At 37.9% G+C, this 17,051-nt stretch overlaps 1 protein-coding gene across 1 annotated transcript in view; it reads left to right on the forward strand.

Moving 5' to 3' along the window:
- The first annotated feature begins 314 nt into the window (after positions 1–314).
- Positions 315–17,051, forward strand: part of sema6ba (sema domain, transmembrane domain (TM), and cytoplasmic domain, (semaphorin) 6Ba) — a 72,876-nt gene continuing 56,139 nt past the window's right edge. The window contains exons 1-4 of the mRNA XM_053651027.1: positions 315–1,038; positions 7,246–7,360; positions 16,590–16,650; positions 16,819–16,881. Coding sequence (XP_053507002.1) covers positions 870–1,038; positions 7,246–7,360; positions 16,590–16,650; positions 16,819–16,881 — 408 coding nt within the window. The 5' untranslated portion in view covers positions 315–869. The remainder of the gene's footprint in view (positions 1,039–7,245; positions 7,361–16,589; positions 16,651–16,818; positions 16,882–17,051) is intronic.

Below are 17,051 nucleotides of genomic sequence, written 5' to 3' on the forward strand. Positions count from 1 at the left end.
GCTGAGAATGTCCTTATAGTTATCATATCATCAATACTGGCTTGAAATTTTAATCTAAAAAATCACAGTGCAGATTTTTTTGTTAATAAAACAGCTGAACTTTTCCATTAACTTTTCAGTGGAATTATTGGTGCAGTTTTTGCAGCAACGTTGTTGCTTTAACTGCCCTGATGGAAAAAAAAAAAACAATTTATTACAAAAATGTATCATAGTATCCATCAAGTAACGGACCTTAATGGCAGTGGCTGTAGATTTCTACTAGAAATTTTCTGGAATACATTTATTTAAACAGCAGAACCCTCTAGAGCCTTCTTTCATTGATAGATTATTACCATCATAATAACATTAGATAAGCCATTAGGAACCATTAAAAACCTATTAGGAACCTACAGAAAACTTTAATGGTTGCTAGTGAGTTTTCACATTGTTCAGCTGGTGGAAAATCATCTAGAATCCCAGCCTCCATTTGGATCAATCATTGCTTGTGAATGGGCAGTGGGAAAATCCTCATAGATTTAGCCATTATTTAATAGTCTACGGAATTTTCCTTTTTTTTTTTTTTTAGCAATAGTGAGAGTTGATCTTGAGCTCAGGTTGCTATCTGGATTACTGTTTAGTGTGTCCTCCCTGTGTCTCTGTCGGTTTCCTGGTCTCCTCCCACCTCCTTAAACATGCTGCTAGGTGGATCAGCTGTTCCAATTTGCCCCTAAGTGTGAACGATTGTGCAAATGGTTGTCTATGCTACCCTGCAATGGACTAGAATCCCATCCAGACTATACTGCTGTCTTGCTATCTAGACATGGCCTATGCAACATTAAACACCATACAGTTATTCTACAGTGAGTATATGTGTATATATTTGTATTTGTATGTGTACTTCACTAACATTTCTATCCATCTTCCTGTCACAAACAGTTCTGGCAACCGCTATCATGACAACCCACACCTCCTTCCTCCTGATTCTCCTGGCTGTTCTTCGATTGGCTGCCGGCTCGTTTCCAGAGGAACCAGGTCCTTTAATCTCCACCCCTGCTGAGGGTAAGCCCCTCCCCCGCCTCCACCATCCACAACTTTCACCCCACCAATTACAGAAGCTGAAGGGTGACATTTGGACAGGGCCCTGCGGGAATTCTACTGTGACCAGTAAAGAAAAATCTCGTGGGATGACTAAGAACTGGAGAACAAGCTCATACGAGCCAGAAGGATAGGACTGTACTTTTAAACTTGTCAGGCAGGAATGGGCAAGAACAAAATTAATTTGCAAAAGATGGTTTTAGAATTTCATAACATTATTAAACATATTGTGATTTAGTGATATGATTGCAATGTTTTGCATCCAGAGTGTGAAAACACAGGGTCATGGATTTGATTATTAGATGAGTGGCAACATTTTACCAGTCCAGGCACTCTTAGCATTATTTTTGTTTCATAAATGAAATGCTTGTCTGTTTTTATGCATAATGATGATAGAATGTTGTTGTCAGCCCTGCTTCTGAAAATCCAACACAACTAATCCCAGAAAAATAGGTCTTTAGAAGCACCTGGATATCAGGGCGAGATGTATTTACTTAGATTTGGGCCTAATGACTGCATAATAGATTTCTTTTCTCCATTTCCTTATTAAAGGAATGTTCCAGCATTTTTCAACCAAATCTCTGGCTACTGCATCTGCAGCCTATGTGCAATTACTACAGGATGAAACATTTTTCCATACTGAGAAAATAACAGAAAACCTGTTTACTTGAGACTCATTTATTGTTCTTTAGTACTTTATTCCAAGGTATTTTTAAATTAAATTTAAATGTGTATAATTTGTCCTTTCTGTTAAGGGACTACTTTTTCAGAGACAAAAATTTGTTTAAGACAGTGTGTGGCTCCAATTGTGCATGAACACCACACAACTATGTTTCTAAAGCATAACCACAATTTGTGGTTATGGTTTAGAAACATAATTGTGTGGCTCCAATCATGCATGACTGCCACCAAACCAGAGAAAGTGTAAGTAACCACAGTTAGTCTTTACCGTAGTTCTCCAGTGTTGAAAGATTAGACAAAACTACATAAAAATGGCTTTATCTCATCTCTCTCTCAAGCTAAAAAGGCTAGTAGTTGTGTTTCTATGACCCCCAGGATACAAACCCACTGGGGTTTGTCAAAGCACAGTTACATACAGAGCTGTGAATAAGGATTGCTTTCTACTTCTTTCTTTTTGTGTATATCTCAAACAAAATCTCAGATAAAACAAAGGCAACCTGAGTAAACACAAAATACAGTTTTGAAATGATAATGTTATTTATTGAAGCAAAAAAAGTTATCCAGTATCAGCTGGGCCTGTGTGAAAATGTATTTTCCCTCATAGTTACTAATTCTCCAAGTCTATGAAACTGCGTTCTGGACTAGACACAACCAGGCCTGATTACTGCAAACCTTGTTCAATCTAATCAGCACTTAAATAGATCTTTTTCACCAGCATGGAGTTGGTTAAAAGGTCTTACCCAGTAACACACTATGCCAAGATTGAAAGAAATTTCAGAAATTATGAGGTAAAAGTTAATTGAAATACATCAGTCTGGGAAGGGTTGTAAAGCTATTTCAAAGGCTCTGGGACTCCAAAGAACCACGGTGAGAGCCATTGTCTCCAAATGGAAAAACTCAGCATAGTAGTATATCTTCCCAGAAGTGGCCGACCTTTCAACATTCCTCCAAGAACACATTCAGCAAGTCACAAAAGTGCCAAGGACAACATCAAAGGACCTACAGGCCTCTCTTGCATCAATAAAGGTCACTGTTCATAACTCCACTATCAGGAAGATACTGGGCAAAAATGGCATCCATGGAAGCGTGGTGAGGTGAAAACCATTGCTAACCCAGAAGAACATTAAGGCTCATCTGAATTTTGCCAAAACACACCTGGATGATCCTGAAACCTTTTGGGAGAATTTTCTGTGGACTGATGAGTCAAAAGTGGAACTGTTTGGAAGACAAGGGTCCCATTACATCTGGCGTAAAAGAAACACATAATTCCACAAAAAGAACATCATACCTATGGTCAAGCATGGTAGTGGCATTGTGATGGTGTGGGGATGCTTTGCTGCTTCAGGGTCTTGCAATAACTGAGTGAAACATGAATTCTGCTCTCTACCAGAAAATCATAAAGTCGAATGTCCGGTCTTCAGTCTGTAAGTTACTCAAGCGCAACTGGATTATGCAGCAAGACAATGATCCAAAGCATAGGAGTAAGTCCTAGTCCTAGAAGTAAGTGACACACTGATCTCCAATTATCGGAAGTGTTTGGTTGCAGTTATTGCTGCTAAAAGTGGCACCACCAGAAAAGTTTAAGGGGGCAATTAGTTTTTAACATTGGTGGTTGGTTTTGGTTAACAGTTTTTGCTTCAATAAATAATGAATAAAAATTGTATTGTATGTTTACTCAGGTTGTCTTTGTTTTATGTTGTGTTTCGTTTGAAGATCTGAAACTATTTAGTATGAGATATACACAAAAAACTGAAGAAATCAAATCAAATACTGTTTCACAGCACTGTACATAACTAGAGTTCTGTGTCAGCCCGCCTAACCAACAGGTGTGGAAAGAATCTCTTGGATAATGGTGATTACATCTACCAGCCAGTGGGCCAGTCTTTATCCCTGCATAGAGAAGCATAGACCTCTGTGTCTTTCCACAATGTCAGATGAACAGTTGGTTGACCACCGTCCAGTCTAAATAGTACCAAAGGGCATGTGTGGAGCACAGCAAGGAGCACACTGCAGGTACTCTTTCATGACTTCTACAAGGTCACTCAACTGATTCACAAAGACACATGACCTTAGGCAGGATTCCCAGGTCACCCCAAAGTCATCTGGCCACCAACACGTGCAAGGCAAGCTTATTAGCAGAATCAGAAGTGATCACTCGAAAATAAGGCAGTTTTCAGACACTCTTTTCAATTCAATCTTTCATAGGCTTGAAAGGAGGGGCCTTAAGGGACCCCAGTACAAGGTGGGAGCTAATTATGACAGAGGAAAGGTTGCTTAGGTTTATAAAGACTAGTATACTAGAGGCTCTTGCCTTCAGGACTGTTTCCTTGACTGTTTGGTTGCAGTCCTTAATTTGTGATTAATTCTAAAGAGCCAAACTACAAGAACAGTACAGATGACCTTACTGAGGATGCCATAACTCTCCATTGATTTTAGACAGCAAGACTGTTCAGTGAAGAAGCGTTAAGGGTGTTCCAACCACCAGCAAAATCAATGATGGATAAAAAAAACAAGGTCTTGCCAATCATTTTGGGGCCACAAACAGGAATCTGTGGCCTAGTTGCTAAATATTGTACAACTTGAATAAGCAAGATGAAACCTGTAGTAGATGGTGATGCTAGTTGTGGGCCAGTGCATCTTGTCCCAGTGGGCTGTCCGTGTCTGCCGAGGAGAACCACAGTCAACAAGTCTAGCAATGCTATCAAGGGAAGATTGACTCAAAGCTAATGGATATCATTAGCATTTTATGAAAAAATGGTACTAATGTATAAAAATCTATACACTAGAGTAAAAGACAAAAAAGGAGGCTGTGTACAAGGAGGCTTTGTAGGAGTAAACCTGTAGCTCTGTGGTCACAAGAGCATAGCTCCATATGGTGTACATGTACGCTGAAGAGGGGGTGGAAAAATGGCTGTATGACAGCAGTATTTATTCCAAATACTGTGTCATACGTCACTATGTGACTTTGTTGGAAGACCTTGGCATAGATGTATACATGCACACAAAACATATCCAGGTGATAACTGGCCTTGGATCAGTTACAAGCGGTGAAACATGTTGAAATTATTCCTTGTGGTAATTGCCAACACACTGCAGATGTTGTGGATAGACTTTAGGTTGAAATGATGGAATATTCTTTTAATGATTTCTCAAATAATTAAATGTAAAACAAAAGATTTGGACACTTTGTGCTGCTATACAAGTCACTGTGAATTAGTTGTTCTTATAGAAAAGATCAGAATTGAGACTTCAACAGTGCCTTTGTATAAGCCAGTATAATAAACTTGTGTTGTGCTAGCTGCATTATCCTGTGTGCTGTAGCCTACTCTATAAAGGGTACAGTATGAACTAAAAAAGCTGATGTGCTGCATATAATTAACTATTACTCAACTAAATGTAACATAAATGCCACCACCATATTATTATTCACTTTAATGATGAATATTGGGAGGAAAGCGACTGTCGGTTGATTTTTTTCTACAGTAATGACCTTTCACAAAGGCCCTTAAAAGCTGTAAGTTTTCAACACTTCAGCTTGGAATGGCTCTACAAATGGCTGCTGTGAGCATTCCACCTTCTGAGTCTCCTGTGTCAGTTTCATCACTTCAGAATGGACTACACTGGAACATGCTAACTCATACCTATGCAACATCAATACTATATCTATATCTATATATCTATATTTATCTATATCCATATATTCTTATACAGTACAATCCCCTCTGAAAGTTTTGGAATGGCAAGGACAATTCTTGTGTTTTTGCTATACACTGAAGATATTTGGGTTTGAGATCAAAAGATGAGTATAAGACGAGAGATCTGAATTTCATATTTAATTTCCTGAAATGTATATCTAGATGTGTTAAACAACTTAGAACATGGCACCTTTTGTTTGAACCCACCTATTTTTCAAGTGATCAAAATATTGGAACATTATAGTTCTGAATGTCTACTCTTGGTTTGACCCCTGGATTTCACCTGTGAACACTGCATGAAAATCAGAGAACTGTCAATGGGAGAAAATCAAGCCATTTTGAAGCTGAGAAAAAAGGGAAAATCTATCAGAGCCATCGCCAAACATTGGGCATAGACGATACAACAATTTGGAATGCCATGAACAACAACAGCAGTTGATGACAGAAACATTGTAAGAGCTGTGAAGAAATACGAACAAAACAGCAGTCAATGACATCACCAACAACCTCTACAGGTCAGGGGAGAAGGTATCACAATCCACCATTTGAAGAATAAATTTGGAGGCCACACCACATGATGCAAATCACTCATCAGCAGTAAGAAATGGAAAGCCAGGTTGGAATGCACAAAGAAATACAGAGATGAGGCATAGCATTTCTGGAAGTGTGGAGAAAGAAAGGATTTGCTCATGATGCAAAACATACAAGCTCATCAGTCAAACATGGTGGAGGTAGTGTCATGGCTTGGGCTTGCTTGGCTGTTTCTGGAACGGACTCACTAATCTTTATTGATGATGTAACTCATGATAGTAGCAGGATAATAGCAGTAGTGAATGAATTCAAAAGGACTACAGAAACATTCTGTCTGCCAATTTACAGAGAAATGCATCCAATACAATTGGGAAGAACTTCATCATGAAGAAAGACAATGACCCAAAACACACTGCCAACACAACAAAGATCTTCATCAGTGTTAACAAGTGGAAGGTTTTAGACTGTCCAAGTCAATCATTAGACCTTAACCCAGTTGAGCAGCATTTCACTGAAGGGAGAAACCTTTATATATATATATATATATATATATATATATATATATATATATATATATATATATTCATGTAAACATTGTAATCTACTGAATTTTTTGGATTATTGAAAACATTAATTTTGCTGGTTATTTTCCCACTGCTGCAGCAATAATAGTGAGAGTTGTTTATTTGCTATAAGCCAACAGCTGTTTCTGCTATAAAACATGCAAGCATACAGAGACTGGAAGCAAAATGTGTCAACAAATTTCCAGCTGTATTACAGGGTGTGTTTGCATGTGTGTGTGTAGCAGTTTTAACAATGGGAAACAGCAGTAGGGCGAGGTGTGAGGCATTGAGCGTGGCACATGCCTTGTCTCCATCAGTCATGCCTGGTGAAAGTGTGATTAGAGGCACAGTGCTAGAACCAGTGTGATGTATAGCTTTGCACTCTTACTACCATCCTCTTCTTCCACTTGTTTTTCTGTCTTTCAGTCTCCTTTTCTCTGTTTTTTTAGTGAATGGTTAGAACACTATCTTGATCTCTTCTTTGATTTGTTCTCTTGTTTTTCTTGTTTTCTGCCTCATCTTGATTCTTGACTTTCTAATATTTCTTCCTCTCTGTTTTTCTTCCTCCTCATCCTACTTCCTCTTTCTGTTTCTGTATTTACTTCATTCATTCATACTTCAAATCCTCTTTATCTTAATTCATACTCTCTCTCTCTCTCTCTCTCTCTCTCTCTCTCTCTCTCTCTCTCTGTCTCTCTCAGTTGCCAGGCGTTACCCTGTGTTTCTGGGCCGAGCTCATCGTTCTTACATGCGGCAGGAGCCGCTGTACATTCAGACAGTTCTAAAGGTCAACCGCACACTGTACATCGGTGCCAGGTAACCTCACCTGTTTACTTCTCCATCTTACAGTAAAATACATCTTATTATTTATATGGCTCATGCAGATGAGTAAAAGTCTACATAATGAGGCTACCAAGCGACACAACAGGAAAGCATTTAAATCCCATTTTAGCCCCAATGATGCCATAGCATATCTATGACTGGGAGTCCAAGAGAGCATAACTAACCCTGCAGTCTGGGCAAGAGGCTTGGTATACCTCTCTACCAGTCAGTCAGAATTAGCTCATGTATAAGAAAAGGACTGGTCAGTATATATAATGTGTTGCACGACCAGTAGTTAAAAAGTGCTATCTTCATATTAACTTTCCCTTGGCAGCTGTCATGCAACAAGGCAGAACCAGCTGGTAGGTAGAATAAATGACTGCAGTATTCCTGATTTTCAAAATAAATAGAAGCCATTAGAGTCTGTAGTCTGAGCACAGGAAGTAAGGCATACTGGCAAGTGCGTGGTGCCTTCTATGACTAACAAATGAAATGAAATGCTCACTAACATTACACAATGGTGTCTCAGTGGTTAATTTTCTGAGCAAGTTTAAATCCAAGGACTACCCGAGGACCACTGCTTGGCCCTTGAGCAACCACTTGACCCTCAACTGCTCAGCTCAATTCTCACTATGGCTAAAAGCAGCTGTAATATTGTCATTTATATCAAACATAATATTGTCATTTATCATTTATCATCTTGTCATTATTATTTGTGCCCAGTATCCTATGCCGGTAACACTTTAAAGGACAGAGTACAATAAAACAAATCTCAAACTACCAGCTAGCATAACGTCAGATAGCTAGCTAGGAGCATTTTTGATGTGTTTAGAAATTAATGTTAGTCATCTCCTTGTAGTAATTGCTTAAAGTATGAATGGGAAACAATGTTTAACAATACTGTATTATTTAAGTCCCACTCCTCAGCACAAAGAACCAATAGCGTTTTTGTTAAAGATGTTATCATAAAGTGGTTGACCAATCAGATTCTTACACTGGCAACTGCACAAGGGCTATACCACACATCATTTATGCCATTTTGTCCAGTTTTAACCATTTGTAATATTATCTTCTTGATCTATTTTTTGTGTATGGGTCTCTCCCCATTCAAATAGGTTGGAGCCTCATCTTGTATGACTGACCAGGATATACTGTATAATAACATTCTGGGAGCGTTGCCAAAGGACATTACTAAAGCGTTTACTAAAAGGACTTTGGTACAAATCAGAATCAGATAAACGTATGCCAAAACTGATAGCATAAAGTTTACTTAATGCACAAGCTAATCTTCCAAATAGTAATAAACGCACAAAGCTTACACAGCCTTATTCACTCAAGCACACATGCACATATACAGTCTTGAAATGTAGCAGGAGCAGGTTGAATTCGTTTTCATTATTATAGCCATGTATCGTATATTGAGTGAATGGGAGAGTGTGATTGTGTACATTAAAAGTGCTCCTGGAAACTGCTTCAATATCGCTTTAGAAAAGCTGCATAACCCTGTGATTGTATTTACTGTATTTTCTATTTATTTTCATTTTTCTACTACTGATTCCTACTTTGTTGTTATTTTTTACTCTGATTTGTATTTGTATTTGTGCTTTTGTATGTGCAGTATATCTGTATGTATGTAGGTAAGTGTGTGTGTCAATCTGTCTATCTTCTTATGTAGAAATCGCCTCTTAGCTGTACTTCATCTGCATACTTCACCCTACTTCACACACAGGCTGACCCATAATGGACTGATATCTTTTTTATTTCACCACCAGGTTATAAATTGCATGAGGATGTAAACCTCTTTTCTAAATGTACGTTAGCTGCTTTGGAAATGTCAGCCTTATTAATGCTACACCACTATCTTATATATATGAGTATTTTATTCTAGACAAGATTTTCATTTAAACGGCAGTGACAGGTGTCCTAGTCCATTTGAAATGGAAATGAAAAATTACACAGTGGAACAATTTCATTACAACTTGCGATCTCTAAAAGCACTTCTGTGATAAGCGCCGGATCCAATATTGTAAAGGAGGTATTATCCACTCTGAAAGTCATTTTTTTCCATCTGCTTTTTATTCCTTTCACTGTGTGTGTGTGTGTGTGTGTGTGTGTGTGTGTGTGTGTGTGAGTGTTTCTTGTATATATATGTGTGTGTGTGTGTGTGCACTCTGTCCAACGGGTGTCTTAAGCAGTGTTAGAAATACACCACACTCGCTTCAAAGCCAGTGCTGACAAGAGGTTTTAAGCTCTCTGCGGAGTTCACATGTGCTCCTGCTTAGACCAGGGCCTGAAGGGTAAACCCTTCAAAAAGGGAAGTTAGGAAGCCAGAATTTGCCCCCTGCCCTCTACTCTCCTAAAACACTCTCTTCTTGTCTACTTACTGACAGCATAAACACTCCAACTTGGGTTGCAGGATTAGAGGTGGCAGGAAAGCTGGCGGAAACTGGTTAACACCTTCCAGAAAGTGTGAGGTCTTAGGACGGAATATGTGCAAGGCCAGGAGGCGCACGAATTTTGGGAAGAACAGCGCAGAGATAATAGTTTTAACCCACACTGTAAAACCATAGAGCCATATTCAAAGTTAAGTCAAAAGTTGCGTCAGTATTTTTCACAGGGAACTCTTTTTCAGAGACACAAAAAGGTCCATTTTCTGAGTTCCCTATTCGGATTATGCAAATCTACAGTGTTTATCTCTGAGGATGTCAGATTTTTCTTAAGTAGAAGCATCTGAGATGTTTTTGTGTTTTTGAAAAGCGTCTAGACCGTTGCCTTTAAACACAAGCACCTGCCTTGTGCCCCCCCAAAAATTGAAAAAGCAAATCAATTTTTTTTTTCTTTTGCGGTCAAATGTAATATGATGTAGAATAAAAACAGTAGACAATTAAAAAATAAAAAATAAAAAAAGACTAAAAAAAATGTAATGGTATATGAACGAGAAGAAAGCAGGCATTGAAGTAAACATCTAATCGTAGTCCAGTATATTGCCAATATATTGCTGCATGAATAAGCTCAATTGTGATTATGACATTAATCATTTTGGTTTAATTGAGCAATATGGCTTCCATTATTCGACAGCTTTTATAATAGGACTTGATCTAGCACATCCTGTTATTTTGTATTTTATTTTTTGATATAGAGTGCTGATAATTGTGCACATGACTAAACAAAGCCAGGAGGTACTAAATCAAGATCATAAAACTGCAATACAGTGCCATCCACTAATATTGGCACCCTTGGTAAATATGAGCAAAGAAGGCTGTGAAAAATTGTCTTTATTGTTTAGCCCGTTGATCTTTTGTTAAAAAAAATTCACTCTGCTCTTATGGATATCAAACAATTGCAAACAAAATACAGGTTTATAAAAAAAATCTTAAATATATGTGTGCAACAATTATTGGCACCCCATGAATTAAAAAATACATTTGAAGTATAGTCCCATTAACATATATATATATATATATATATATATATATATATATATATATATATATATATATAGCACACTTGGGTGACTAGGAACAGGAAATTGTTCAACCATGGATTCCTGTTTCACAGGGGTATAAATAACACATAGGCAGATTTCCCTTAGTCATTCATAACAATGACCAAGGAATATAGCTGTGATGTATGGGAAAAGGTTGTTGAGCTTCACAAAATGGGAAGTGGCTATAAGAAAATAGCAAAAGCATTGAAAATGCCCATTTCCACCATCAGGGCAATAATTAAGAAGTTCCAGTCAACTGGAAATGTTATGAATCAACCTGGACTTGGACGTGTGGCTATATTGTCTCAATGCACTGTGAAGAGGATGGTTCGAGAGGCCAAAAAATCTCCAAGGATCACAGCTGGAGAATTGCAGAAGTTAGTTGCGTCTTGGGGTCAGAAAGTCTCCAAAACTACAATCTGAATTAACCTACATGACCACAAGTTGTTTGGAAGGGTTTCAAGAAAAATGCCTCTACTCTCATCCAAAAACAAACTCAAGCATCTTCAGTTTGTCAGACACTACTGGAACTTCTAATGGGATCGGGTTCTATGGTCAGATGAAACCAAAATAGAGCTTTTTGGCAATAAACACCAGAGGTGGTTTTGGCAAGCACAGAGAGGTAGCCATATGGAGGAGGGTTAGGGTGGCTCTTTAATGTTTTGGGGCTGTTTTTCTGCCAAAAGACCTGGACATTTTGTTAGGATACATGGCATCATGGATTCTATCAAATATCAACAGATATTAAATGAAAACCTGACTGCCTCTGCCAGAAAGCTTCAAATGGGCCGTGGTTGGATTTTCCAGCAGGACAATGATCCAAAACATATATCAAAATCAACACAAAAATGGTTTCTGACCACAAAATCAAGGTCCTGCCATGACCATCCCAGTCCCCTGACTTGAAACTCATAGAAAACCTTTGGGGTGAACTGAAGAGGAGAGTCTACCAGCGTTTAAAGTATCTGGAGAGATTCTGTATGGAGGAATGGTCTCAGATCCCTTGCCATGTCTCCGCCAACCTCATCAGGCATTATGGGAGGCTCAGCACTGTTATCTTGGCAAAGGGAGGTAGCACAAAGTATTGACTAAAAGGGAGCCAGTAATTGTTGCACACCTATATTTAACTATTTTTTTTTATATAAACCGGTGTTTTGTTTGCAATTGTTTGATATCTATGAGAGCAGAGTATTTTTGTGAATGTTTCGAACAAAAGATCAAAAGGTTATACAATAAAGACAAATTTTCACAGCCTTCTTTGTTCATATTAACCAAGCGTGCCAATATTAGTGGAAGGCACTGTACCTGAACTTCAAAATCAGCTGTCAGATGATGCCTCTATAAGACATGCATGAAAGATGAAAGTTCTTCCATGAAAGCACACCAAATGCAGAGCATGAACAGCATATTAGATCTACATTGAATCAGGCATTGTCGTTAAAATAATAATGCTTACAGTATATAACATTGTGGTTAGATGTTAAAATGGTGTGATTCTACCTGACCAAAACATTAACCTTGTTGTCTTTGTCTCTGAAGACAGCCATGTTAGTAATCATAGTCTGTACCTGTCTGATTAGGTAACAACGGAACCTTGGCAGTTATGTCTTTAGGGACACTCATCAGTGCCATGCATCATAACTTCTAGGAGTTGTTTACTTGAAAATCCTTCCTGACTTGTCAGGCTACCTGAAGAGTGAGCTGAAGAACACAGCTAATTAGCTAGCTGGAATGCCACATTTATTTCGTATTAAATTATGTATGTTGGCTGGTCATTTAGGAACTTAATTATGACTACTAATCAAAACAGTAAAAAACAGCATCTAAAGATGTATGTTTATTTATTTAAATGTATTTATCTAGTTAGTTAGTTTTTATTATTTTATTGTTTTTGATTGTTTGACAGTTTTTATTATTAGTAATAATAATACTAAAAATAATAAGAACAAGAACAACAACAACAATAATAATAATAATAATGTTATTATTGTTGTTGTTGTTGTTATTATTATTATTATTATTATTATTATTATTATTATTGCGACATGACAGGTAAGTTATTTTCATCAGCCAGAGTGACAGTTCTGTCAACTAAGTCTTTCAAGGAGGGATAGAAAAAAACTCTAGATGCATAAATTTTGTCTACCTTGGATGACAGCTGACTTCCATCTGCAAATGCTACCTAAATTGATGGGTATACAACTGCCCTCTGTATAACTGCCTATCATCCAAACAGAAATATGGGGTTTACGTTACTGAAAATGATACTTGAGAGGATGTTTTCAAATTTGACCAAAAGAATTCTGTCTTCTGAATTGGACATCATTCAGATTGGGCTTACACAGATTCTCAAAGCTCAAAAATCTTATTAATAAAAACTAAACAAACTAGGATGCAGCCTCCAAAATTCTGTGTAAGATGAGAACTGGATGACATGGTGGTACAGTGGGTAGCTTCACAGCTACTGGTTTCCCCAGTTTGACCCTGAGCTCAGTTCACTGTCTGTGAAGAGCTTTGCATGTTCTTGACAAATCTGCGTGGGTTTCCTCTGCTTTCTCCAGTCTCCTCCCACCTCCCAAAAACATGCATATAGGTGGACTGGCTATGCTAAGTTGTGAATGTGATGGACTGGCATCTCTTCCAGGGCGTATTCCTATCTGATCAGGATAAAATGTTTAATGAAGATGAATCTAGGAACTGTAGTTGAAAAACAGAGGAAGATGTTGGACCAGATGTTGGGCTAAGTTTTTACTTAAAACTGAATAGTTTCCCCAAGGAAGTGGTTTTCATTTAGAACATTAGCTCGGCCTACTTGGGAAGTATTAAGAAAGGTTTCCTGGGTTGAGGAGCAGGTTGAGATGATGTCAAGAGTGTACATCAGGAATATATTTTTTTTCATTTTCCATACCGCTTATCCTACACAGGGTCACGGGAAGTCGGGGACTCGGGCCTCAAGGCAGGGAACACCCTGGATGGGGTGCCAACCCATTGCAGGGCACAATCACTCACACACACTATAGAGAATTTGGAAATGCCAATCACCCTACAATGCATGTCTTTGGACTGAGAGAGGAAACTGGGGAACCCTGGGGAAACCCACGAAGCACACATTAACATGCAAACTCGTAGGGTACATAGAGCAGAGATGGGAATCAAACCACCAACCCGGAGGTGCAAAGCAAACATGCAAACCAATAAGCCCCCTAGGAATACTTTAAAATCTAAAATTATTTTGATTGGGAAAGTGGTAGCTCAGTGGACTACTTATTGGAAGGTCATGAGTTCAAATCCCTGCACTGCCAAGCTGAGACTGCTGAGCCCTTGAGCAAGACCCTTAACCCTCAACTGCTCAGTTGTATAAATGAGAAAAATGTAAGTCTCTCAGGATAAGGAAGTCTTCCAAATGCTGTAAATGATTCGTCTAACTCTTTTCTTGATCTGTATAATTCCATATGCAGTAGGAAATGCCCAAATCAGAACAGTACAGAAGTAATGAGATAATTAAATTGTAAAGTGAAATATGTAACCATGAGACATGTTGGTCACCAAGCAGACCAAACTGCAAGGCTAATCAAACCGCTAGCATAATTCTGAAAATGGCTGGTGTGAAAATGGCCTCCTACATAAAGCAGGTTTTGATGCTCAGAATATTGGCCATAAATGAGACTGTGATTTTAAAAAAAAGAGCACATTGAGCCAATTTCATGACTCCTTCAGTAGTCCACATTTATTCTCAAGAGGGAGTGTATCATATCTAGTCTGTTTTAGAGATTTCATTAGCTTTTTAGGACATGTTTGACACTGGGAGCTGTAAATGCTCTGTGGTAATGGTCTAGCTGTTATAATTGGTCCCACAGTTCCACGGAGTAGAAAGGAGTCTGTTCTTACTTTCTTAAATTCAGCCTTTTAAAATGTCACACAGATAATGGATAGATTTCTTAATGCCATATATTGATGCCATTAACCTTATTTTGTATCCAGAATGTGACTTATAATATTCACTTTCCTTCTAACTTTGAATGATAACTAATGCATAAAACATTGGAGTGCTTTATTAAGTTAAAGCAGTGGTCTGTTGTGTGTGTGTGTGTGTGTGTGTGTGTGTGTGTTGTGTGTGTGTGTGTTTGGCAGGGCCAGGAGATATGCGGATATCATCAGTACTTGTCAGTCTCTTGTCAGGACAGTGTCAGTCTACGTTTTTACTCAGTCAAAAATAGCTGATTGGGCATCAAAATACAGTCACGTGAAAAAATAAGTACACCCCATGGAAATTGTTGCCTTTTTTGACATATTTTAACAAGCAAACATTTGATCCTCTTTGAAACAGTGCCTATTAATAAAGTTGATACACTCTTTCAAATGACACATAAAATTGACATTTTGTAGTAATTTTCACTTCATACCAACTGTATGAATATGGTTTGGTGTTGCGTCACTGCCTCAGGGACTGGACAGCTTGCATTCATTGATTCACCTATGAATTCTGCATCATATCGAAGAGTGCTTGAAGATAATGTGAGGCCATCTGTCTGAAAGTTGAAATTGAACTGAAAGTGGACCTTTCAACAGGATAATAATCCTAAGCACACTAGCAAATCCACCAAGGAATGGCTCAAAAAGAAGAAATGGAGAGTTATGGAAAGGCCTAGTCAAAGCCCGGATTTGAATCCCACTGAAATTTTGTGGGGGGATTTGAAATGGGCAGTACATTCAAGAAAACCCTCAAACATCTTGCAACTGAAAGAATATTGCATGGAAGAGTGGTCAAAAATTCCAGCAAGCCGACGTCAGAGACCAGTGGACTATTATGCAAAACGTCTACAAGAAGTTATTTCTGCTAAAGGGGGCAATACTAGCTTCTGAGCTTACATTTTCCACATGAGAATATCACATCCATTGATATTTCTTTCAAATGATTTGTAGTTACTTAATTCATTATTCTGTTTCATTAATGTGCTTTATCATACCTTTAATTTTCTGTATGGAAACACTGCAAAAAAAATGTCATCTTAGCCAGTGAAAATATCTTGAATATAGTCAAATGTATCTAATATTTCTTATTATAAGATTTCAGTAAACCAAATATAAGATCATTAAACCTATTTCTGGACATTTCAAGCTGGCAGTTTTCTTGTTCTATTGGCAGATAATTTTGCTTCTTTTTAGAAATAAATGCTTAAAATTATGCTTAAAATTATCTGCCAATAGAACAAGACTATTTCAAGCTTGAAATGAGCACAAATGGCTGGAAATTGGTTTAATAATCTTATATTTGGTTTATTGTAATCTTATAATAAGAAATACTAGATAAATTTGACTATATTCAAGACATTTCCACTTGCTAAGCTGTAATATTTTTGCAGTGAAGCACTTTGAGATTGTGCTCTTAAAATCAAAAGTGCTGTATAAATTATTAATGTAAAGATAGTTTGACGAATGTCACTCATAACAACAACAACAACAGCAAAAATAATAATAATAGCTATAAACCTAAATGCTGTATTGTGATATATAGAATGTATCATGAACTTGTCTTATAGTATCATAACATGATATTTTTTTGCTAGTGATATAGCAACGGCTCCAATGATTCATGCTTTTTAACCTTTTCCCCTTTTTCGCTAATAAAAGGTTTACCATTGCAGCTCTCAGAAGAGATGAGACTTCTGTGCATTGTTTCTGATGAATAGTGTGTGTGTATGTGTGTGTGTGCGTGTGTGTGCGTGTCTGTTTCAGAGATGACCTTTACCGTGTGGAACTGGACCATGTAACAGGGGATGAGATGTTCTACAGCAAAGTAAGTCTTATTTCCACACACACACACACACACACACACACACACACATATATATTCACACACACACACACACACACATGCTCTCTGAATCATTAACGAATGTCTGTGTGTGTCTTCTAGTGTGTGAATATATGAACGAACCACTTTCTCTTTCTTTGACTGCTACAGAAGCGAACATGGGAATCCAATAAGAATGACATCCGAATCTGCAGGATGAAGGGCAAACATGAGGTGAGTGTTTAACGCTGTTAAGTGCTGCGCAAATGTTTCTCAGTGGGCGTGTGACACTGCTAAATACCTTAGAAAAGTATCTCAGTGCATATAAACATCGTGAGTATATTCCACTCTGACAAATACCTCTTAAGTGTTCTCTGGTGAAATTGCAGCTCAGCTGTACAGTA

This window comes from Ictalurus furcatus, chromosome 20, assembly GCF_023375685.1.
Source record: "Ictalurus furcatus strain D&B chromosome 20, Billie_1.0, whole genome shotgun sequence".
Classification (NCBI taxonomy): domain Eukaryota; kingdom Metazoa; phylum Chordata; class Actinopteri; order Siluriformes; family Ictaluridae; genus Ictalurus; species Ictalurus furcatus.